This window comes from Hemiscyllium ocellatum, chromosome 12 (genome assembly GCF_020745735.1).
Source record: "Hemiscyllium ocellatum isolate sHemOce1 chromosome 12, sHemOce1.pat.X.cur, whole genome shotgun sequence".
NCBI classification, from domain to species: domain Eukaryota; kingdom Metazoa; phylum Chordata; class Chondrichthyes; order Orectolobiformes; family Hemiscylliidae; genus Hemiscyllium; species Hemiscyllium ocellatum.
Window position 1 is genome coordinate 17,339,255 of NC_083412.1, and position 26,153 is coordinate 17,365,407.

Genomic DNA, 26,153 nt, shown 5'->3' on the forward strand with positions numbered 1-26,153 from the left:
TTGCTTCTCTGTCCAAACTCTGTCCTACAACCCGTACACGCACTATCCTTTCATTGTGTCGGCCTTTTATTCTTTCTTTGTTCACCTGACTTGGGGCTGCCAGCTGTGGACCTGAAAACCCACCTTACCTTGCCTTACCTGGGGAAAAATAACTGTATGGAATCAGTGATATTGGAAAGTAAACATATAGGTTATAGTGGACCTCCATTTTGAAGTATACAAGATGAGTTGGATCAGTGTGTCACTCGCCATTTTGCATTTCTTTCGTTCTTTGTAAATAAAATTTCATTCAGTCCATGGAGTCTCCACTCCAGCAAGTCTTCCCATGCTCCTTGGTGGTTCTTGGCTCCAGTCTATCTCCAAGCAGACAAAGACTGATGGCAGGGCATATAGATTAAGCACTAAGGGTTCAAGAAGCACAAGAATATTGTATCTGAAATACCGGATATAAGTGGTGCCCTGAATCACTCAATGCAAGGTAGCCAACTGCAGTGGATATTAACTGATTATCCTTTATTTTGATGTTATTGTGAGTTTTTGTGGGGTGCAGGGATTACCTTTTGCCCCATATCTGTACATGTTGTGATAGGATCAGTCTATCTCCAGGGTGAGTTTGAGCGATCTGAGAATGACTGCTGGTGAATGAAAGGGCCAGCAGGTAGGTCATGGTATTCTGCCTCATCAAGGCCAGCATGGTGGCTCAGTTGTTAGCACTGCTGTCTCACAGTGCCAGGGACCCGGGTCCGATTCCTGCCTCGGGTGACTGTGCAAACTCCACATTGACAATCTCCCCGTGTCTGTTAACACACTAATATAGTGTTAGGCGCATTAGTTAGGGATAAAAATAGGGAATGGTTCCTCTTTGGAGGGTGGGCGTGGACTTGTTGGGCCGAAGGGCCTGTCTTCACACTGTAGGGAATCTAATCAAGATAAGTTGCAAGATTTAATTGATTTTGATTTCATCCCTGCTTCTCCATCCTTTGCAGTTATAGCCTCTCAGAGCTCACCTATCCCACTGCACCCTTAGGCCCATTCTCACAGTCAGTTGCAACCCCTCACTGTGGTCACATAATCAAAACGTCCTCTATTTTCGTCCATGAGAGTTGGTCACCTTGGGATGTGAGACACTTACCTTAAAGCAAAATGATTCTGTACTGGTCAGTCTGCCTGTACGTGTCCCAGTTCCACCTGCTTCGAGACTTTAAAATAATTTGAAGAGTTTGGTTCCTCTTCAAAGCAATCGGATTTACTGGCTGTCCTGCAGCCTGATGTGTTAAAACTTATTTTTAGGCGTTATGTATGTTTGCCTGCTCTGCAAGTTTCACTGCTGCAGAGCTTTTCCATTGATTGGCTCCGACACAGGAAGTTTCATCATGTGTGCTACCAGTGTTCAGGATTATTGAGCATTCAGTTCACCAGCACAGGCACAGCTGTTACTGGCTTCGTTCAGGTAATGGAGCATCAAGTACTGTAAAGACTTGGAACTTAAACCTTGCCACCATCTCCGTGCAGTTCTATCACTTTAAGATGTAAAATTTATGACTCTCCTTTCTCTCAAGATAATTGTAAAATGCAGCTACATTTCTGGTGAAGGATGACTGAGAATGAAAACAGGCAGCCAGAGGCTACAGGAGGGGGTCTGTATAGGGAGTATATCTCCAATCCATTGATGAGTGGTAAGTCAATTATTTTATAAGTAACAAGGAAAACTGAGTGTTGCAATTCGGATCGTTGTGCTTTTAATGGTAGCTCTCTTTGAGAGAGTAACGTACAAGAAGAACACAGTCTGCTTCCTGTTTCAACTGTTCTGTTGGAAAACGCTTGGTCAGGTCAGACCCTGTAGCTCGTAAGTTAGGGGTTCTCAGCTGGAGATGATCACAGAAAAAAAAATCCAGGCTGGCATTCCTCTGTAACAATGAGTGCTGCACTCCTGTCGTTCAGATAAGATATTGGACTGAGGCCCTATCTGAAATGGATGTAAAATACCCTCAATCCCAATGAACAAGAATTATGTGTGCCAGCCAAACATTTATCCCCTTCACTAGCACAAAACTATGCAGCGTGTGGGTGCTTGATATGTAATAATTGGCTGCGGTGTTTACATCAGTGACTGCACTTTAAAAACACTTCGGAATTTGAGCACTTTGGGATATCCCAGGTTTGTGAAACAGTTTATTTATTCGTGTGGTGTGGGCATCACTGGCTTTAAAACCAATCATTCTATAAACCACAGTTGTGTCCCAGTTCCACTTGCACTGTGATTGTAAATAATTTGAAGGGTGTAGTTGCTCTTCAAAGTAATTGAGTTTTCTGCAGTCTGGTTCAGGCTGTTTTAAGGCAGCATTATGTTTGCCTGCACTGCAAGTTTATTCTACTTTTTCCATTGATTTGTACACAGCAAGTTTGTGCTTAGCACTTGTCTATTTCCCCCCCCCCCCCCCCCCCCCCCACCCCCATCTCCCAATTGCCCCAGAGTGTGGCAGTGAGCTTCCTTCATGAACCTATCTGGTGTAGATAGAAAGAGTTTTACTATTAAGGGGAGAGTTCCAAGATTTTAGGTCAAAGTATACATATCAAGGCAAGTTGTTTTTTTGTTTCTTTTTGACACCATTAGTTAAATGTGTTTGGGATAATTGGGTTTAAAGTCACCATTTAAATGTGCGCTGTCCCAATTCCTCTGACCAAGGCAGAATGTTGTGGTCACTCATAGTTTGGACCCCAGACTTCATTTATTTTACAGGAAAGACAAAGTCATTTTAAGTAAAAGCTCAACTAGTGAATGAATAGTTTGGAACAATTTAATTCCAGCTGCTGCCTCAAATGCAATGGTAAATTGACCAAATTGCCTCAAGTTAGAGTCATACAGCACGGAAACAGACCTTTGGTTCCAACCCATCCATGCCAACCAGATATTCCAACCTAATCTAGTCCCACTTGCCAACACCCGGCCCATATCCCTCTAAACCTTTCCTATTCATATACCCATCCAGATGCCTCTTAAATGTTGCAATTGTACCAGCCTCCACCACTTCCCCTGGCAGCTCATTCCATACACGTACCATCCTCTGCGTGAATAGGTTGCCCCTTAGGTCCCTTTTATATCTTTCCCCTCTCACCCTAAACCTATGCCCTCTAGTTCAGGACTCCCCCACCCCAGGGAAAAGAAGTTTGTCTATTAATCCTATCTATGCCCCTCATGATTTTATAAACCTCTATAAGTTCACCCCTCAGCCTCCGACACTTCGGGAAAACATCCCCAGCATATTCGACCTCTCTCTGTAGCTCAAATCCTCCAACCCTGGCCACATCCTTGTAAATTGTTTTCTGAACCCTTTCAAGTTTCACAGCATCCTTCCAATAGGAAGGAGACCAGGATTGCACGCAACATTCCAACAGTGGCCCAACCAACGTCCTGTACAGTCGCAACATGACCTCCCAACTCCTGTACTCAATACTCTGACCAATAAAGGAAAGCATAACAAATGTCGCCTTTACTCTCCTATCTACCTGCGACTCCACTTTCAAGGAGCTATGAACCTGCACTCCAAGGTCTGTTTGTTCAGTAACACTCCCTAAGACCTTACCATTAAGTGGATAAATCCTGCTAAGATCTCATCTGAAAACAAAATGCTTGAGCCCCATGGTAAACCTGACACATAGCAACTTTGTGCTTAGAACAACTGGGGAGAAAAGATCAAAATTGCAATCCCAAACTAGCAGGTTTGTTCACAGCCCTTTAAGGAGCAATTTGAAGATAACCACCTTTCTCCCACCACACCTCACTATTTGCCTGGCCCTTGTAAATTCAGAACTGTCCTGGAGGCATTTTGAGATCCTGTCCAGACTAGAATGCGGGACTCTACATGCCTTTGAAATTCAGTTCTTCTTCTCTGTAATCTTGGTGCAGGGAATGTGTGACAACACAGTGCAAATTCACTTGCATATCTCCCTGATCAAACTACATTTTTACTGCTGACAAAAGATTGATATTACTATAATTTAAAGTAGGTTTATTTAACTATCCTTCAGCCACAAACTACTGTGGCACTTGTATTTTGTGATTTGTTTCCTGTTTGTTTTTAATTTATTTAACCATAAGTGCAATCAAATGTTGTTCAAATATAGCAGGATTTCCATCCTTTGTCTGATCTGTAGGAAAATCTCATCTTAATCATTGGGAATGATCAGCCACATTAGTTTCAAATTTAAAGTTTCTACTTTGAAAAATAAATATAACACCAAACATTCCAATGGAAGTTGCTAGCAGCATTAGTCTTTACAATGATAAATCTCATTTTAAACACATGCTCCATGTTCGTAGCCCTGCTCAGTGCAACACAACGACTTTGTTAGCCCACGGTTTTTGAGCTCTGCTGATAGTGGTTATTTGCTTGGTTCTGTCTCATATTTTGCTCTGAGTTTCCCTGACTTACCTTGTGGATTTTAGACACTGCATCAGACTGGTCCCCACTGCATGATGCTGCTATTCATGGACGTCTCTGCTCACTCCAACAACTCATCAGCCAGGTAATATAATAAGAATATTAAATAATCAAATATTAAATAATAACCTTTTATTCTGACTTTACTGCAGTTATAGCAAACTACAGTAAAAACATATTTAAATACTTTGTTTTATCCTTTTCAGGACTTGTGTTTGAATGAAATCATTGTGAGCTAATTAGCTTTGCAGTACCTGCCAGTATATATGTGTATATATACATAACCTTTTCCTTCAGTGTCTCAATGTCATCTTCCGATTCTCATTACTATTACAATCACCTGTTTTCTGCTAACTTATGTAAGAGGCTGCCATAATGCTTGTATTACATACTGTTTCACTGCGCTGTTAGGAAAGTGCATCATCGACATTACGAGAATTACCCATAAAAAAATCTTTGAACCTTCTGCTGATCAGATTGAGAGAGAGAAATCCTATTTCCATTTGAAGAACTCAAAGGTTGATATTCCATTTCCATGCTCCAAATGCAGAGGGACTGTCATCCATCATGTCTCAAAATTCCAGGTGTTCATTAGACTTGGATCCCGTAGTCAAAGTATTTTCCTTCATAACATCAACTACTCCCAGGTCTTGTACAACACAGTTGCTACAGAGTAAAGCTTTTGTAATCTGCCTCATATTCCAGTGTGAATATTTTGATGATGTACTTGATGTCCATCTCTACTGCTAGTCTCCAGTGGGTTGGAGGTTGTTGAGATCTTGGGCTTTGTGTCCGATACCATGATCCCTCACTGTTTCTTCCTGTCATCCTCGTCATTTTTAGCTTACTAAAGGGACTCCAGCGATTAATTTATTCGTGAGACTATGTTCTAAAAAATACAACAAGCTACTGAACGTTGAAATTCTCAAATCTAATTAATATACAAATGAGAAACAAAAACAGAAGTTGCTGGAAAAGCTCAGCAGGTCTGGCAGCATCTGGGAAGAGAAATCAGTTAACGTTTTGGGTCTGGTGACCCTTATTTGTAGAGGAATCGTGGTAGCTGATGCAAAGTCCAAGATCTCAAGAACTTCCAACCCATTGGAGACTAGCAGTAAAGATGGACATCAAGTACATCAAAATATTCACGTTGGGAGTTTACCGGACCCGAAAAAATGCCAGCTTTGACTCCTTCAGCGAAGCAGTCAGACTTGCTGTACGTTTCCAGCAGCTTCTGATTGTGATTTACATCATTTGTAGTTCTTTCAGTTTTTAATATACAAATAATTTTGATGATGCAGATGTCTTCTTTTTGATACTGTGAAGAATTTTTTTGATAAATCTCCATTTAAACATTGCAAAATAATATTTTACAATTTTTTTTTGGAAACCTGTGACAATCATTATTGTTATCAAACCTGCTTAATTGAAGAGAAATGCAATGTCTTTACCCTCCAGGTAGGGAGTATCCTCTAAAGGATTAGAGTAACCATTCTTGTTTGCCTCAGACTGGATTTGCAGTAATGTGAAGCTTTAGAGTCATAGAGAGGTACAGTACGGAAACAGACCCTTCGGTCCAACCTGTCCATGCCGACCAGATATCCCAATCCAATCTAGTCCAACCTGTCAGCACCCGGTCCATATCCCTCCAAACCCTTCCTATTCGTATACCCATCCAAATGCCTCCTAAATGTTATAATTGTACCAGCCCCCACCACATTCCCTGGCAGCTCATTCTATACACGTACCACGCTCTGTGTGAGAAAGTTGCCCCTTGGGTCTCTTTTATATCTTTCCCCTCTCACCCTAAACCTATGCCCTCTAGTTCTGGACTCCCCCACCCCAGGGAAAAGACTTTGTCTATTTATCCTATCCATGTCCCTCATAATTTTGTAAACCTCTATAAGGTCACCCCTCAGCCTCCGACACTGCAGGGAAAACAGCCCCAACCTGTTCAGTCTCTCCCTGTAGCTCAGATCCTCCATCCCTGGCAACATCCTTGTAAATCTTTTCTGAACCCTTTTCAAGTTTCACAACATCTTTCCGATAGGAAGGAGACCAGAATTGCACGCAATATTCCAACAGTGGCCTAACCAATGTCCTGTACAGCCGCAACATGACCTCCCAACTCCTGTACTCAATACTCTGACCAATAAAGGAAAGCATACCAAATGCCGCCTTCACTATCCTATCTACCTGCGACTCCACTTTCAAGGAGCTATGAACCTACACTCCAAGGTGTCTTTGTTCAGCAACACTCCCTAGGACCTTTCCATTAAGTGTATAAATCCTGCTAAGATTTGCTTTCCCAAAATGCAGCACCCCGCATTTATCTGAATTAAACTCCATCTGCCACTTCTCAGCCCATTGGCCCATCTGGTCCAGATCCTGTTGTAATCTGAGGTAACCCTCTTTGCTGTCCACTCCACCTCCAATTTTGGTGTCATCTGCAAACTTACTAACTGTACCTCTTATGCTTGCACCCAAATCATTTATGTAAATGACAAAAAGTAGAGGACCCAGCACCAATCCTTGTGGCACTCCACTGGTCACAGGCCTCCAGTCTGAAAAACAACCCTCCACCACCACCCTCTGTCTTCTACCTTTTGAGCCAGTTCTGTATCCAAATGGCTAGTTCTCTCTGTATTCCATAAGATCTAACCTTGCTAATCAGTCTCCCATGGGGAACCTTGTCGAACGCCTTACTGAAGTCTATATAGATCACATCTACTGCTCTGCCCTCTTCAATCTTCTTTGTTATTCTTCAAAAAACTCAATCAAGTTTGTGAGACATGATTTCCCATGCACAAAGCCACGTTGACTATCCCTAATCAGTCCTTGCCTTTCCAAATACATGTACATCCTGTCCCTCAGGATTCCCTCCAACAACGTGCCCACCACTACAGTATTTCCCAAAATGAAAAGTAGTTGTTGCTCCGTTTAGGAATCCCTAAATCCAACAATTAGACCTGTGGAAATTTGACTGAAATGAGCAAAGTTACAGTAAAGATGATGTTTTAAAAATTAAACACAGTTTGACTTCAGTGATGACACATTCACAGTCAGTCTGTCAGCTCAAAACCCATTTCAGGATTTCAGCTGGTAACATGGATTGATATTTCAGTACAGCCCTTGCTGCCTTTCAGATGGAAATTGGAAACAGAAGCTATTTAGTTACAGCGTCAGATATAAGAATTCCCTGCACTGTCTGTATACCAATGCCAAACGGACTTCTATTCAAGAAAACAATTCAACCTTTGAGGGCAATTAGGGATGAAAAAGAGATGTTAGCCTTTGCAGTTGTGCTTGTACCACATAAGAATGAAATAACCCAGGGGGTGTATGCAGTTGCTACTGTGGTTTAGCCAGCACACTGCAGCAGACTACCAACACAGTGCACTGTTAGAATTTCCACCTTGTATGATGGCACCCTCTCCGACTACTCATTGGTGTATAGGTTTGTAAGGTGATTTGTAGTCCGATCAAGAAGGCCTGTCAGAATCCTCATTGATGAAGTAGATTGTAATTACCGATCAGCAATTTACTGGAGTAGAGGGGAGATACAAAGGCCTGCGAGGCCTCAGTTAGCTATTGATCAATTCTGTGGCAAAGACGTTGATGCGATCATATCCCACTTTCATGTCGGGAATGTCCACAACAAACAGATGGCTTCATTCCCTAAACATGTCATGGTGAATGGGACCTGGAGCACAGTCACACTCATGCAGTTTGGAGAAAGGGAGGTCTTCAGATGATGGAGATCAGAGTCAAGAGCGCGGTGATGGAAAAGTACAGCAAGTCAGGCAGCATCCGAGGAGCAGGGGAATCGACATTTCCGACATAAGTCCTTTACCAGGGATGAGCTGATGAAGAGCTTATGTCCGAAACATCGATTCTCTTGCTCCTTGGATGCTGCCTGACCCCATGTCATGTAGTTTTACAAGCTATTCAAATTGTGCCAACTGAAGTTATGATTTTAGCTAACAGTTACAAACTTAAGCGTCATTAATCACATTTTTGTCTCCAAGTAGCACCCCATTCCATAAAAGACTTTTACAAATGATTTAATTACATTAATGATGTCATTCCTTTTCCAACACTGTCCTCTTCTGAAAGGGAAATGAATGCATTCTGTTTTTGGTAAGGAAATAGTGTTTAATATCTATTTCCAAGCCAGAAGTTAGATTAGATTCCCGACAGTGTGGAAACAGGCCCTTCCGCCCAACAAGTCTACACTGACCCTCCGAAGAGTAACCCACCCAGATTCATTTCTCCTCACTTACTCTTGATGAATACACTTGAGACTGTGGGCAATTTAGCATGGCCAATTCACCTAACCTGCACATCTTTGGACTGTGGGCGACACGGTGGCACAGTGGTTGTGGGCGGCACGGTGGCACAGTGGTTAGCACTGCTGCCTCACAGCGCCTGTAGACCCGGGTTCAATTCCCGACTCAGGCGACTGACTGTGTGGAGTTTGCACATTCTCCCCGTGTCTGCGTGGGTTTCCTCCGGGTGCTCCGGTTTCCTCCCACAGTCCAAAGATGTGCGGGTCAGGTGAATTGGACAAGCTAAAAATTGCCCGTAGTGTTAGGTAAGGGGTAAATGTATGGGTGGGTTGCGCTTCGGCGGGTCGGTGTGGACTTGTTGGGCCGAAGGGCCTGTTTCCACACTGTAAGTCTAATCTAATCTAATCTAATCTAAACTGGAGCACACGGAGGAAACCCACGCAGACACCGGGAGAATGTGCAAACGCCACACACAGTTGTCTGAGGAGGGAATCAAACCTGGGTCCCTGGTGCTGTGAGGCAGCAGTGCTAGACACTGAGCCACCATGCTGCCCCCACCACCCACCCCCCACACACAGTAACCCACCCAGACTCATTCCCCTCTCCTATACCGTATTTACCCCTGATCAATGCACCTAACACTGGGCAATTTAGCATGATTGTTTACCTAACCTGCACACCTTTGGACTGTGGGAGGAAAGCAGACACGGAGAGAATGTGCAAAGACACAGACAGTTGCCCGAGGCAGGAATCAAACTTGGGTCTCTAGCGCTGAGAAGCAGCAGTGCTAACCACTGAGCCACCATGCCACCCAAGTTATGTAGAGTAAGTATTAAATAAGGTGTTCTCACCACATAGATGATAGACAGCAGGTATGAAATACTTAGCTGCTATTAGCTGCACATTGAGTCACGTGGGAAAATGAACACTTGTTTTCCAGGGCCATGGTGTAAATCTCCTCACAATGAACCGAGTCTCACCGCTTCATGAAGCCTGCCTTGGTGGACATGCTACCTGTGTAAAATATCTGTTGGAGCAGGGTGCTAAGGTAAGGTGCACTCTTAATCTACTGAAGAACAACTGTCAGATTAAATTCCCATTTGTTCTGTGGAAGTGGACTAAAGGCAGGTTCAGCTGAGACATTGAAGAGAGCATTGGATGATTATTTGGACAAAAGTAAGGTGCAAGGCTGCGGGGGAGAAAAGCAGGAGACTGGTACAAGGTAATGATTCTCATTCAATGAATTGCTTCAGGCACAATGATACAAGTAGCTTCCTTTTGCATTGTAATGCGCAATGATTCTGTGATTCGAAAGTAACAACTTGTCCTTCCCTTGTCTACCAAAACTCACAACTAATCCAGAATGATCTTGGATTCAGTGATGATATCTGGCTTCATTTTCCAACTGCAAACCATCTTATTAAACCCTTCAAGCTCATCTTTGCTCATCTTGTTCAGAAGACCCATCTCTTGCTCTCTCAACCCTATTTCCAAAACCTACCTTCCTGGTTCCAGAGTTAATTGATATTGTGAAGAGTATCCCCAGCGTATTCTGTTTTTATTTATTGTTAACAGATGTTTCTGTTGAAGTCTTATCCTCCTCTCGTTCAAATCTACCTCCATCACATCACCACTCCAAAGTCTGCCCATGACCCAATCACCCCTGGAAGCTCCTGCTCCATCTCCAACTTTCCTTTTTTTTAACGTGTTGTTGCTTCCAAAGTCCCAGCACATCTTTTCCAGAGCTTCATGTTGGGTCCCTCCAATCTGTTTTTCTGCTTGAACAGCTCTCAGCCGGATAACAATTGGCACCCAGTTTGATTGTAACAAAGATAAGCTATCCTTCCCCATTCTTCTTAATCAGTCCGATCTCCTTAATGTGGTTAGTCAGCCCAGCCTTGCTCAATGTCGACTTGCTAGGGAGACAACTCTCACTCCATACTGATCTACCCAATCATAGCCAGAGAATCTCTGGCAGTGGTTTATTCTCCTGCGCTTGCACTGTTACCTCTGATGCCCTTCAGTAATCTATCCTTACCCTCTCCTCATTCTCATCTACATGCTGCCCCTTGGTATCATCATCTGAAAACATGGCATTGAGCCCTACTGCTCCTATGATCATCTCAAAAGTTTAAAGATTGAATAAAGTTACTCAAACTCCCCAATTTTCTTGTCTGATAATCTCTGGTTAACTCAAAATAAACACTGACCAGTCTTCTGCACGTAACAAGAAAATGCTATTTATTACAAGTTAAACTATGCTAAAGGTAAAACACCAAAACACACATTATCAATTTATCAGCCTCTAACCTGAACTTTACGCCTTAAGCCCCGACACATATGTAGACAAACAAATAAACATAGATGTTATAGGTGAAGAAAAAACTATTAGGGGAACACAACTTAATAGCATCAGTCTAAAGGATTCAGTAAGGTTCTTGCTGCTTCTGTCCCCTTCAGATCTCTGATCATCATCATCTTTCAAAGTCCCCTCATTTCTTTACCAAAGGTGATTGGCATGATAATTGCTGGTTTTCAGTCACTGGCTAGAGGAGGCTCCCTGTAGACAAATGGTAAGTGAGAAAAGTAAGCTGTCTTCTGATTTTTTGTTACATCTCTTGAGGAAGGGGGGGGGTGGAGAGAAGAGTGCAATGGAGAGAACAATGTTGCCTTTTAAGATGCTGGAGGCTTTCTGCCCTCCATTGTTCTTACACAGCTTGCCCATCTGCCAACTCAGAGCTTTGTTGTCATGCTGACAACTCTGGTTTCATCTTCCAAAAAGGTTAATTTAAAGGGGCAGGTCATGGCAGAGAGCTCAAAGCTGTGGTGTGCTCCTCCTGCTGGTGTGGGAAGTAGGTCACATTTCCAGTGCCTGGTGTAAGTATGTGTGCAGGAAGTGCCTCCAACTACAGCTCCTGGAAGCCGGGGGCTTGGGAACTGGATTGGCAGCTGTGGACACTACAGAGCATCTGCAAAGCTGAGAGAGTTTTGAATAGTATACACGGAGAGATGGTCACACTGTAGGCTAAGACCTCACGGGTAGAAAGGAACCTGGATGACCACCAGGCTGAGTAAGCGGTCTCGGCAGTCAGTGCAGGAATTACTGTGTGACAATTACTCGGCAAAACAGATATACCGTTTTGAGTACGAATGGAGAGAATGGTCTCTTGGCATCAACTGAATTTGTGACACAGTTGACTCTGCTGCACAGCTGAGGAGCAAAAAGTAGGGAAATACAACTGAATCTTCTATGATTATTGCAAGGGGACTAGATAGACATTTCTGTAGCTGCTTCTCTGGTGTTAAGGTCAAGAGTCTGAGTGGCTACAGGACATCCTGAAGGAGGAGGATGAACAGCCAGTGGTTTTGGTACACATGGGAGGTAGAACAACAGGATGAGGTCCTAAAAGCAGAATTTGGTGAGCTAGAAAGCAAGCTGAAAAGTGGGATCTCTAAAGGTAGTGATCTCGGGATTACTATCAGTATCATGTGCTAGTCAGAGTAGAGATAGCAGTATAAACGTATGGCTAAAGAGATGGTTTGAGGGGGAGGGTTTCAGATTCCAGGGTCATTGTGACCAGTTCTGGGGGAGGTGAAACCAGCACAACTGGATGGATTATACCTGGGCACAGCTGGGACTCATGCCCTAGGGCAAATATTCGATGGTGTGTTTGAGGAGGGTTGAAATAAAATTGGAGGGGAGTAGGAACCTGTGTAAGGGGTCAGATGGAGGGGAATCAAGGACAAGGACAAACGATGCAGAAATAGAGAAGGGATAGGCAGAGGGGTCAAAGGCCAAAAGAAGTTAAGCCGCATGTTGACCTTCATAGCAAGAGGATTCAACTATAGGAATGAAGATGTCTTGCTGCATTTATACAGGGCCTTGGTGAGGCTACACCTGGAATAGTGTGTGCAGTTTTGGTCTCCATATCTGAGGAAGGACCATTCTTGCTATGGAGGCAGTACAGCAAACGTCTACCAAATTGTTCCCTGGGATGGCAGGACTGAGGTATGAGGAGAGATTGAATGGATAGGTTTGTATTCACTGGAGTTGAGAAGAATGAGGGGAGATCTCACAGAAACTTATAAAATTCTAACAAGACTAGACATGATGCAGGAACGATGTTTGCTGTGTGTGTGTGTGTTTCACAAAGTGATTTTTTTCAGGAAGCTGAGGTGGATAAAGGGAAGAAGGGATTATGGGGGAAGAGTGTAATTAGGGTTTTGAGCTTGATGATCAGCCATGATCCTATTGAATGCTGGAGCAGGCTCGAGGGGTTGAATAGCCTATTCCTGCTCCTGTCTGTATGTTTCTATATCCCATACAACTGTTCTGATTGACTAACCGATCAACAACCTGTCTCTGGGCAAAGCTGTCCTCAATACACACTTACAGATCCAATGACCCCATCTCCTTAGCCATATGTTCATACTGCTATCTCTACTCTGACTAGCACATGGTACTGATAGTAATCCCGAGATCACTACCTTTAGAGATCCAACTTTTCAGCTTGCTTCCTAGCTTGCTAAATTCTCCTTGTAGCTTGAAGACATTAGCAGTGTCAAAACAGCACACACTGAATTCCATTTAATTTGTTTCAAAACTGCAACATCTCCTAGTTCCATGGTCCTTAGTTTAAAATTGGTATCCTTTTTCTCATTTTGGTTCACAATTCAAAATGTAGAACAATAAAAAATGTAGTCTTTATGTCAGACGTACCTCTACTGCTAAATGTCTTTCCTTGCTGCAAATTCCATTTATCCATCACTCCATGCACACTAACCTAAATTGACCGCTATGTGGTCAATCAACGCCTTAGTTTTAACATCTGGATCCTTCTTTTCAAATTCCTCCATAGCCTCATTCCTATTCTCACCAGCTGCTCAAGCCTCCTAAATAGCCATGCTCCTCAACTTTTGTCCTTTTCAGTATGTTTGCTTTTAAACAGTCCACCACTGGTGGCTGTGCCTTCAACTGCCATGGTCCTGAGCTCTGGAATTGTCTCTGTAAACCTCTCTGCTTCGCTCCTGTCCTTTCTTACTACTTGCACTCTGAAAACCTATTTTTTTGGCCAAGCTATTGGTGATCCACTCTAATAGCATTGCTTAGTATAAGATTTTGCTTCATAAAGTTGTTCTATTAAATGCAAGTGCAAATTGATGTTGATACAGTGTGTAATGTATTTATTTGGATAATAAATAACTTAATGTGCACAGGGACAGACATTTCACCATGTGACTGTTGCTAGTACATTCCGAAGTATGGAATAATTATAACCTTTTCAAAGAGCAATACATGTCCTGGCTCAGGAAAACTGCTTTTGCACTGAAAGGATGGAATCACAGGAAATAACCTAAGCCAGGAGAGCATTCCCTAGGCAGAATAGCCAGTGAGGACTATTTCCTCAGTGTTGTCCCACCTCCTCATCTGCCATACATTCTGTAGAAGATCAGCAGCAACAGCAGTTTTTCTTCACTTACATGGTTGGCATGATGCCTTTGCCTTCCCATCAAACATGTACACAAGATTGAGAAATCCTGAAGGAAATGCAAATAGGGATTACAAGAACAGAATACTGTGGGTGCTGGAGATCAGAATTAGAACACACAATGCTGAAAATGCCTGGCAGCATCTGGGGAGAGAGGACGCAAATCAGTGACCCTTCTTCAGAAATGGGAAATGCTAGAAATGTAACAGGTTTTCAGCAGGTGAAGGGAAGGCTGGAAAGGAGTGAAAGGGGCCATCTGTGATCGTGCGGAAGACCGAGATTAAATGAAGAGAGTTGGTGTGGGGTCAAAGAGCACAGAATAAGCAGTCTTCTTGATTGGTACCTAATCTGCCCTCTTTCCACATTCCTTTCGACCATGCCTCCATCCTTCACATGCATTACGGAATGGCACACGTTTTTGGTGGTCATGGCAGATGGGTGGGCTAATTCTTCCTCACTCAACCTGGAAAAGCTAACATACTGCAAGAGCAACTAACAGCAGTGTAATGTTCATGGATCTCGAGATACGCAAGAGGCCCTGCACTGAGATCAACGTGAATAGCCAGGCAAAAAAAAATGGCACACGGACAGCACACCACCTTTTAAAAGAGAAAGTGATGCACAATAACCAAATTTTAAACAGAACTTTGGAGAGTTATTAACCTTTTCCATTGCATTGATGCAGTACAAACAGTTACAGTTGGATTTAAGAGTTGTGGTGATCATCAAACAATGAAAGAGCTGTGTCCATTCTGAATGAAATGATTGAAATGTCTGCAACTTTCAGCAACTCCACATGCAGGAGTGCAGGAAATTCACCGAAGCTCTTTAGACAGCACCTTTCAAATCAATACCTTCTAGAAGGACAAGGACAGCAGATACATAGGAACGCCACCACCTACCATTTTCCTTCAAGCCACTCACCATCCTGACTTGGAAATATATCACTGTTGCTGGGCCAAAATCCTGGAGCTCCCTTCTGAGCAGACCATAGATATACTTGCACCAAATGGACCGCAGTTCAAGAAGACAGCTTACTACCACCTTTTAAAGGGCAACCAGGCATGGGCAATAAACAATGACACCCATATCTCAATCATTCTTTTAATAATCTGACAGACTGATTCCTATATTTTCATATTGGATCTAACCATTACTTCATTGAAGAACTTTGAGACATCTATTTGCTTGTACTCTTAAATAGAATACTAATATTAAGTCAATGTTTTTAAATCACCGCATTAAAACTGATATTCTAACATAAACTTAGGCATCAACCCTACTCTTCCACTAGGTAAATGCAGCTACAATTGACTGGAACACTCCACTCTACAATGCATGCTACAGTGGCAGTGAGGCCTGTGTAAACCTGCTCTTACAAAATGGAGCTGTGCCCCAAGGACAATGTGCATTGGCATCACCCATCCATATAGCAGCAAAGAGAGGTAGGTGATCCAAAGGTACACTCAGCCTCTCATTGTATAAGCTGTACATTTCCTGACCTTCAGACTAAGATCAACAATTGTAAGATTACCTGTCAAAATTGAAGCTCAACCTGTTGATTTCCAGGAAGACTGTCTGAAAGCTGACCAATTTTATTTCAATTAATTGAAAACATCTTACTATGAATGTACTGAAGAAAACTATCTAATTCTATTATGTACATTTCATGGACTGGTTCAGACCATAGAACCCCTACACAGTGTGGAAACAAGCCATTTGGCCCAACAAGTCCACACGGTCCCTCCAAAGAGTATCCCACCCACTCCTCCACCCTATTACCCTACATTTACCCTTGACTAATATACCTAACCTATATATTCCTGAACACTATGGGCAATTTATCACGGCAAACTCCACACGGCTTGCTTTATTAAAAGACGTATCGAGTACAAAGGTTTTCAATAAAATTCACATCATCCAGTCCTTCCAGAAATTCCCACCAAGCATCACAGTTGCTTTATAAAATACTATTGTAAAAGAACAAGCTGAAGTAGTTTTCCCTCTGTTTACAATGGCAACAGTCTAAATTGGAGACACACAGACAGTCGCCCCAGCTGGAATCGAACCCCAGTCCCTGGTGTTGTGAGGTAGCAGTGCTAACCACTGAGCCACCAGGCCGCCCAGTTACTGTATGAATAAAAAAATTACTTCTGATTAATTAACAAATGTAGCAAGTGTCTGTAGTATGTATGAAGCGAGATGGGTTATTTTAATGAAGCCTCAGCGGCTAGTGGAATTCATCACCCCAATCCCTAGAACATCGGACTGTGAAAGTGAGAGACCTCTCCTTCTTAGCAGGGATGACAGTGGAGGAACAATGGTGGATATTTCTGTGTATAATGCAGAAGTTGCAGGATCAGTTCATTCCTAAAAGAAAGATCCCAGGAGGAGGCATGGGCGGCCATGGCTGACGAGGGAAGTTAAGAAACATATAAAGTTAAAAGAGAAAAAGTATAACATAGCAAAGATAAGTGGGAAAACTGAGGACTGGGAAGCTTTTAAAGAGCAACAGAGGATTACTAAGAAGGAAATACGCAGGGGAAAAATGAGGTACGAAGGTAAACTGGCCAATAATATAAAGGAGGATAGTAAAAGCTTTTTTAAGTGTGTGCAAGGCAAAAAAAATGGTTAGGACTAAAATTGGGACCTTGAAGACAGAAACAGGGCAATATGTTACGGGGAACAAAGAAATGGCAGAAGAATTAAATGAGTACTTCAGATCTGTGTTCACTGGGGAAGACACAAACAATCTCCCTGAGGTAACAGTGGCTGAAGGACCTGAACTTAAGGGAATCTGTTTGCCAGGATTTGGTGTTGGAGAGACTGTTGGGTCTGAAGGTTGATAAGTCTCCGGGCCTGATGGTCTACATCCCAGGGTGCTGAAGGAGGTGGCTCGAGAAATCGTGGATGCGTCGGTGATTATTTTCCAGAGTTCGATAGATTTGGGGTCGGTTCCTGAGGATTGGAAGGTGGCGAATGTTATACCACTTTTTAAGAAAGGTGGGAGAGAGAAAGCAGGAAATTATAGACCAGTTAGTCTGACCTCAGTGGTGGGAAAGATGCTGGAGTCTATTATAAAGGATGAAATTACGACACATCTGGATAGTAGTAACAGGATAGGACAGAGTCAGCATGGATTTATGAAGGGGAAATCGTGGTTGACTAATCTTCTTGAATTTTTTGAGGATGTAACTCTGAAGATGGATGAGGGAGATCCAGTAGATGTAGTGTACCTGGACTTTCAGAGAGCTATTGATAATGTCCCACACAGGAGGTTAGTGAGTAAAATTATGGCACATGATATTGGGGGAAAAGCACTAGATTGGATTGAAAATTGGTTGGCTGATAGGTAACAAAGGGTAGTGATAAACGGCTCCATTTCGGAATGGCAGGCAGTGACCAGTGGGGTACTGCAGGGATCAGTGCTGGGACCACAGCTTTTTACAATATATGTTAATGATATAGAAGATGGTATTAGTAATAACATTTACAAATTTGCTGATGATACAAAGCTGGGTGGCAGGGTGAAATGTGATGAGGATGTTAGGAGATTACAGGGTGACCTGGACAAGTTAGGTGAGTGGTCAGATGCAGTTTAATGTGGATAAATGTACGGTTATCCACTTTGGTGGCAAGAACAGGAAGGCAGATTACTACCTCAATGGAATCAATTTAGGTAAAGGGGCAGTACAGAGAGATCTGGGTGTTCTTGTACACCAGTCAATGAAGGCAAGCATGCAGGTACAGCAGGTAGTGAAGAAGGCTAATAGCATGCTGGCCTTCATAACAAGAGGAATTGAATATAGAAACAAAGAGGTGCTCCTGCAGCTGTACAGGACCCTGGTGAGACCACACCTGGAGTACTGTGTGCAGTTCTGGTCTCCAAATTTGAGGGAAGACATTCTGGCTATTGAGGGAGTGCAGCGTAGGTTCACGAGGTCAATTCCTGGAATGGCGGGATTCCCTTACACTGAAAGACTGAAGCGACTGGGCTTGTATACCCTTGAGTTTAGAAGACTGAGAGGGGATCTGATTGAAACGATATAAGATTATGAAAGGATTGGACACTCTGGCAGCAGGAAACATGTTTCCGCTGATGGGTGAGTGCCGAACCAGAGGACACAGCTTAAAAATACGGGGTAGACCATTTAGGACAGAAATGAGGAGAAACTTCTTCATCCAGAGAGTGGTGGCTGTGTGGAATGCTCTGCCCCAGAGGGCAGTGGAGGCCCAGTCTCTGGATTCATTTAAGAAAGAGTTGGGTAGAGCTCTCAAAGATAGTGGAATCAAGGGTTATGGAGATAAGGCAGGAACAGGATACTGATTAGGAATGATCAGCCATGATCATATCGAATGGCGGTGCAGGCTCGAAGGGCTGAATGGCCTACTCCTGCACCTATTGTTTATTGTTTTCTGTTGCACAGGAATTAGTACTTAAATGGAGTCAGATGTGCATTGGAAGAGGTTAGCCACTATTGTTAAATTCAGCTTCTCCCAGGTCCTTACTGAGGTGTCCACTGCTTGATGAGAGTGAAATGATGGAATCATGGTGTTGAGAGTTGCTGTCACCTTCCTCATTGATGACAAGGCTTTGCAGAAGTAGACAATGATGTCATGACCTTCCTCAAAGGACCATACAGGGGGATGATCAATTGCTTTGGTGCAGTACACTGTGTGCAAGCAGAGCTGTCTGACAGTGCCTCATGCGACCATTTATCCTTTTACCCTCTCTGGTTGGAAGTGGTAATGAGATCAGTGCAATACGCTCTGCTACAAAAGGTAAGAGGAGGAAGGTTTAGACGGATGTGAGAGGATTTTCTTTTACCCAGAGGGTGTTGGAAATCTGGAACCCACTGCCTGTAAGAGTGTTAGAGACAGAAACCATCATAACATTTAAGTAGTATCAACATGAACACTTGTGGTGCCAGGGCTTACAAGGCTGGAACATGGGATTAGAATAATTAGGCGGGTTGTATTTAACTGATGTAGACTCAGTGGGCTGGAGCCTTTTTCTGTGCTGTAGACCATGTGTCTATAAACTTGCTTCTGGTCCAAGTCATCCAAAGTAAACTAAAACAGTCAATGCTTTCTCCGTCTGTATGTAGAGGCGGAAGTCCTGGAAGTCATACCTTAACCAATGACTGAACTCTGGACGGAAAAATTAGCCAAGAGAATTAAAAAGATAAAACTCTGTGTAGATTTCCAGACAGGTGAGGTGACTGTCTCAGGGCGATTGTCACAGCAGGGCCTCAAACTAAATCAACAGAGAAGGTCACTTGTATTGTTACTCTTCAATCTAAATGGCTGCAATACATATGGGGATCAGTTTCTGTTGCTGATAATTGCTATGGACAACAGAGCAATGTCAGCAATTTTTGGGGCCTGCTGGCTGCTGTTCTGGCATAATGTTGCTCTATTCCCATTCCCCCACAAAGGAAACACAGATTATATCTATATAAAGAATTAGCATTAGCTTTACCATCTCCAATATGAAACCGGAACAGATATATATCAACCACCAGGAAGTGTCCATTATTGGAGAGTAGCAGGGTTATTGATTGAATGTTAGGGTTAAGTGAGAATGAGGTTTTTGGAACATTGCTGCCCATTCGTCTCAAACTGATCTTTTCTAGGTCGATAAAAGGAAGGAACTGTGTCATCATCCGCTTCAGAAAAGTGGTTCAGCCTGCATGGGCTGTACACTATTATTCTATGAAGCAGCTTGAGTATGAGCAATTTCTCAGCGGGGGGCAGATTGGGATTCCTAGCTCAGCAACATGAAAGGCTAGAGCGATAGAGTGGGTTCCTGTGGTGTCCGACTCCAGTACCCAATGCACTGTTATTGTTTGTGCTACTGATACTATTTTGATAATTGGGAAATGACAGCACCCTTGTCTTGACCAATCTGGTGCTATCATGGAGGCATTTTGTTTCCTCTAGAAACAGTATGAAAATTGAGAAACCATTGACATGAAGCTCGAATTCAGGTTTGTTGAAATGTAATGTAAGTTTTTTTTAATTCTCTCATAAAATTTCAGAATTATTGGCAAGACTATGGTTTGATGCCCACCCTTAATTGCCCTTAAGATTGTGCTAAATTGCTCTCTTGAAGAGGCCAACTGGTGTAGGTACATCCAGAATTCTAACCCAGGAATAGTAATACATTTCCAAGTCAGGATGGTGAGTGGCTTGGAGGAGAACCTGCAGGTGATGTTATTCCCATGTATCTGCTGCCCTTGTCTCTTGAAGTGGTAGAGGTTGTGGATTTGGAAAGTGCTGTTAAAGGAATTTTGATGAGTAGTTGCTGTGCACCATGTATATGTGTCTCACTGCTGGTGTAGGTGGATTGCTATTCAGGTGGGCTGCTTTGTCATGAATGGTGTCAAGTTTCTTGAGTGTTGGAGCTGCACTCGAGTGCATAGCGTTCCATCACGTGTCTGACTTATGCTTCGTAGATGGTGGACAGACCTTTGGTAGTCAGGTTTGAGAGCGTGGTGCTGGAATTCCTGATGAAGGGCTCTTGCCCGAAACGTTGACTCTCCTGCTCGGATACTGCCTGACCTGCTGTGCTTTTCCAGCACCACACTCTCGACTCTGATCTCCAGCATCTGCAGACCTCACTTTCTTCGCTGGTAGTCAGGTGGTGAGTTTTGCTTGCCCCTCACTCGCTGATTTGCTTTTGTAAGCATAGTATTGATATTGATAACTTTCTGAAGATGTTGATTGTGATCCCCAGAGAGATTGAATGTGAAAACAAAAAAAATGATCTCTAAATAAACGTCAATCAGGCTTAATGCCAATCTCACTCAGAAGCAACCAAGAAAGAATGGTGCAAAACGGTAAACCTCATATTGGTGAAATATGATCCGTTTTTCCATACTTGGGTTTATGGCATTTTGGATTACTTCCAAATTAATTGGAATTAATTGTAAATCATTAGCTCTGAAAATATACCATGAATGAAAATTCGTTTCCTAGAGAATTATTGACTTTTGGGATGGCATTTTGCAATTCAGCAATTAATTTACTTTTGTGAAAGCCAGCTCCTTTACCAATTCTGGCTCCATCAGTTTGTTGCGAGGTAAACATTTCTAGTCCAGCACTTTTGCTTGCTATATCACCATGTGCTGTAAAGGGGTTCGATACTGGCTCAAGGAAGCATACTGGAATCTTTTACAAGTTCTCCTGTAATAACCAGACAAGACTGGGCTACTGCTGCATATTAAACTGCAACTATGAGCCCACACTGTCTCTCAGTATCTTTGTGCAATATTGAATTTTCTGTCGAATTATTCAGTTCAGGTTTGAAAGAAACATGGCACTGGTGTTCAGCACCTATAGTGGTTTTGGACAAAGCTGTCCTCAAAACCCTTAAAACACCAATTAGAGGAAATCCCTGTACATTGGAGAGATGTAATTGGTGAAGAGGTGTTTTTCCGATCGCAGCTTCCATCTCTCCCATGGTCACTGCACCAAGTCTCCAGCACATGAACCTTTCCTCACTAATGTTCAATTGATAGAATCTATTATTGGAGGAATGGCAAGAGTGGGAGGAAGCAATTTTTCTGACTGGCGACGGGGAGGTTACAGGACCAATCTATTTGAGAGCAGATGGTTTTGAAGGAAAGTAAGAAATGGCTTTGCCAACAAAACCTGGACTTCAACTCTCAAATGAAAATCCCTCAGACCCTCATTTCAAAAGTAAGAAAGATAGAAAAGCCAGACTTAGAGGCTACAATATCTGGATTTGGGGGGTCCAAAACACACACAGACCAAATCGTGGACCTGAACTGCACGTACACAAACAACACAGAATCCTGTGATAAGGATTGAGAGCCTCCAAAGCCTGTAACTAAATCACTGAATCCTACACATGAAAACCGAGGTCATACCAGCCTGACACCACCTAAACACCAGACACCAAAAGCTGGGCCTAACACCCCCAGATACAGATCTAAAACTGGGACCCAGGGACACTGACACTTGATCCCAGACAAATCCCAGACCTGAGTGCTGACCCATTGAAACCATGACTGAGCTCCAAATCCCTGAGCCAGATCCACATATTGAACAACCAATACCTAAATCTGGACCTACTAATGCCAGACCCATCAAAAAATGGACCTGGGATCCACAATAGCACAGAACCACTACTGGCAAATAGCCACTGGCTATTATTTTGAAAAAATGCTTTTGTTAGTAGCTTTTTGTTTTGTGTTAACTTAAATGCTGTGGTGTCGACAAAAATTACTGCAATCCTGTATATGTGGGGCTTTAAGTTTAATGAAAGGATGATGATTATTGAGGATATTGATGAATTCTCCAAATCCTGCTTTTGAGAGTCAAAATACTCTGTCAGTTATCTGTAGTATTACACAGTGAGCCAGGAACACTTTCCAAATCCAAATCTCAACACTTAGTCATGTACATGTTTGCGCAGGCTGGGTTATATTTCTTGCCCTCAGATCTACCTTGGATTTGAAGGTAAAATACATGATTTAATTTAAAATCTTTTTTTTTCGTTAAACCAAAGTGTGTAATTATTATATGTTGAGTCTATAAGGCAGAGAAATTTTATTTTAAAGGCAATACACCCAGGATAACTCCATCCATTTCCTTATTTTTGTTCAATGACAATATTCTTTGTTAAAAGTATGGCAATGGAGATGTACGTTTAATGAGTTAACCACCTCAAAATGTTTGTGGCTTTAATATAACTAGGGCATTTCACTGATCAAGGAGTACAGTATGTGCCTCATTTAAATACAGATGACCATACAAGGACTTGTACCAACTGGGGGGGAAAAAAAATCATTGAAACATAGTAAATATTTAAAATCATCTATTACCTGATGGTAGTCTAGTTACCACCAAACTAATTTGTTTATATACCCTGTGTTACACAGTTGGATCTTTGGAAGCCAATATCTTGGTGCACTTGTCAGTACGAATCTTAAACAGAAGTATTAAGCTGAAAAATGCTTGAAATTTGCTGGTGAAACTAAAGGTGGTTTGCAATTAATTGGTAATGGAGTACAGAAGATTTATTTATAATAAATTACTGTTTTGGTACTTTTGCAACTTTATCTATCCATAGAAATCTTAAAAGAGATTCTACCAAATACAATACCAAAGGTAATGTTACTTCTTGATTGTGTCATCTATTAAAAGCGATGGTGACAATGGAACAACAAAAAATCTCTTAAATGAAAATTAGCCCCTGGAAAATCAAGAAGTATCCTTTGAGAAAATCTCTCAAGCAAAAACAAAATTGGCCTCTTGTATGAACAGTCATAAATTACTAGGTTTTAGACTGTTTGGAAGATGTCAGGATCCAAAATAATCTAGCCTCTTTGGTGTAAATGTTTTCCCAATATGTTTTCAGGGCACACACAGTGCATGACCACCTTGTTGAATCATGGGGCACTCATTGACTACAATGTCACACATTCGGGGACACCCCTTTACGTAGCCTGTGAAAATCAGCAGATGGACTGCGTGAAAACCCTCCTAAACTCAGGTAAATCCCTCCCTTCTTAGACTTCTGAAATTGAGGTATCTGTTATACGCCATGAATCCTACATCAGTCAGTCTGAGGAAATCAAAGTGCTGGGGTCGATTTTTCAGATTTCAGCTTCTCGGGAATACTTTATACCACTGTTATTTAAAAAAAATAAGTTCCAAACTGATATGTACTCTGAACTTCATCTTGGATGTAGATAGATACTCGTAAATTTTCAACAACCGTTCCCAGACTTACTTGGCCTTACCCTTTCACTCACCCAGGACTGTAGAAATGATGGGCAGCGAGACTCTACCACCAGCCCCAATCCATCATCATCTCTTGTGCTGTAGCCCAGGTGGTGTTCCCAATCTGGAAGGTCCTTCTTAAATGGACTATACATGGTTTTCTTGACTGACCCTTTTGCCTTCTTCCATTCTGATGGGGCCCAGGTTCAGGTGTTGGAGATTATGTCCTACCAGCAATTGTTTCTCTGATAGGTTGGAGGCATCTGCAGTACACTGTCTTCTCCAGCGCATACTCATTGGTGATGTTGACTTTCCACATGATGTGCAGGATCTTACTCAGTCAGCTTTGGTGAAAAACATTGAACTTCAATGATACTTTTCCTATTCTCTTCCATTTCTCGCTGGAGTAGTTTGCAGTTAGTATGACTGTGAAGGTGTAGAGTTGCAGCTCCATGATGTGTTGACTCTGTGGATGCCCAGGCCATGAGTTGCTGTAAAGCTGATGCTGCCTTGCCGCCTCTTGTGAGCACTGGCCTCGACATCTCCCTCCTTGGAGATGTGACTCTCTTGATAGTATAAGTGATCAGCATTCTCTGTATTCTGTCGCCTAGTGATGATGAATGTTAATGTTCCTCCACTGAAGCCAATCCCAAGTCTAGTTAAATTGAGTTGGATATGGAGTTAATGCTGTACAGAAGGCAATGATCACTACCAAAACAGGAAGTACCATCCATACTGGTAAACCCCACTTATTTTTTTAAGAAAGGGACAGCACAGTTGAGGATGTATGTAATGATAGGTCGAATAGGAATTCTTCAAAGATGAAGGAGAGAGCAGCTATCTATTTGGTAGAGGGGAGAAACAAAAATGATGGAGCATTAAAGCAAAATACTGAGGATGCTGGGCGCTCTTAAAATAAAGACAGGAAGTGTTGGAGAAGCTCAACGTTTTGCGAGGGACTCGACATTTTAGATTCAGTATGATGCTTCTCTTGCAAAAAAAAAGAGTCCTATCAGACTCGATGTTAACTCTGTTTCTCTCTCCACAGATACTGTTAGACCTGCTGAGCTTCTCCAACACTTCCTGTTTTTAATTCAAACATCAGTGGAACCCTGGCCCAGTGTGAAGTTGGTTGATGAAAGAAAGCCAGCAAAGAGCAAGAAAGGTCAGGGAAAGGACATTAAGTGAAGATGATGAGAACTAAATAGTGGTGAAGAACTGCTGGAAAGGCAAATGCTAATGGATAGAGTTGAAAGTCAGAGAGGCACAAGGAGCAGTAAATTAGAATGATCACACCCCAGATTCTGTTCAGGATTTCACAGAAGAAGCGAAATCACTGTACCGATCAAAAGCAAAGAAGACAGGAAGCTATTATTGGGCGAGGAGCAGGAGATCCTCAACTTGCCCAATCTGGATCTATGTTTGAGTCCAGTGACAATACAGCATCACAGCAGCTGAACGTCAGTCCGGGCAATATTGCAAGATCAAAGATCCAAAAAGCCTTCTGCGTTTGAAAAACAACAAGGCACCCGTGACCAGTATATCAGCAGAGCTGAAACATAAGAGAACCAGCGTATCTCCGTTCGTGAGCCTGTTCAATAGAACCTGCAATGAGAAGAGTATTTTTGATCGGAGTGTCATTAGCCTGTGGTGAACAGCTCTTGTAGCCACACTATTTACATCGTTGGTCCAGTTCAGTTCCTGGTCAATGATAATTTCCAAGTTTTCAATCATGAGCTAGTCAGCAGTACTAATGCCCTTGAATATGAAGGGAGATGGTTACATTCTGTGTTGTTGGAGGTAGTCATTGTCCTGCAGTTATATATGTGTTGCTGGTCAAAGCACAGCAGGTTAGGCAGCATGCTGCCTAACCTGCTGTGCTTTGACCAGCAACACATTTGCAGCTGTGATCTCCAGCATCTGCAGACCTCATTTTTTACCTGCAGTTATATAGTCTGTTGTGTAAACTGCCCAAGCTTAAATGTCCAGATGTTTCTGTATTTAGGTATGGATAGCTTTAGTATCTCAGGAGTTATGAATGGTGCTGAAATTTATTCAATCATCAGTGAACATCCCCATTTCTAACTTTGATGGCGTAGCTAAAGACAGTTGGGCCTTGGATACTACCTAAGAACTCCTACAGCAAAGTACTGGGGCTATGAAGATTTACCTCCAACAAC

General features: G+C 42.5%; 1 protein-coding gene across 3 annotated transcripts in view; it reads left to right on the forward strand.

Moving 5' to 3' along the window:
* Positions 1 to 1,393: 1,393 nt before the first annotated feature.
* The window catches only part of LOC132820673 (ankyrin repeat and SOCS box protein 9-like), a 37,620-nt gene continuing 12,860 nt past the window's right edge, over positions 1,394 to 26,153 (forward strand). For all 3 annotated transcript variants that reach the window (XM_060832903.1, XM_060832902.1, XM_060832905.1), the window contains exons 1-6: positions 1,394 to 1,450; positions 1,560 to 1,676; positions 4,448 to 4,527; positions 9,672 to 9,779; positions 15,515 to 15,665; positions 23,609 to 23,743. In XM_060832903.1, the coding sequence (XP_060688886.1) occupies positions 1,595 to 1,676; positions 4,448 to 4,527; positions 9,672 to 9,779; positions 15,515 to 15,665; positions 23,609 to 23,743 (556 nt within the window). In that variant the 5' untranslated portion in view covers positions 1,394 to 1,450; positions 1,560 to 1,594. The remainder of the gene's footprint in view (positions 1,451 to 1,559; positions 1,677 to 4,447; positions 4,528 to 9,671; positions 9,780 to 15,514; positions 15,666 to 23,608; positions 23,744 to 26,153) is intronic.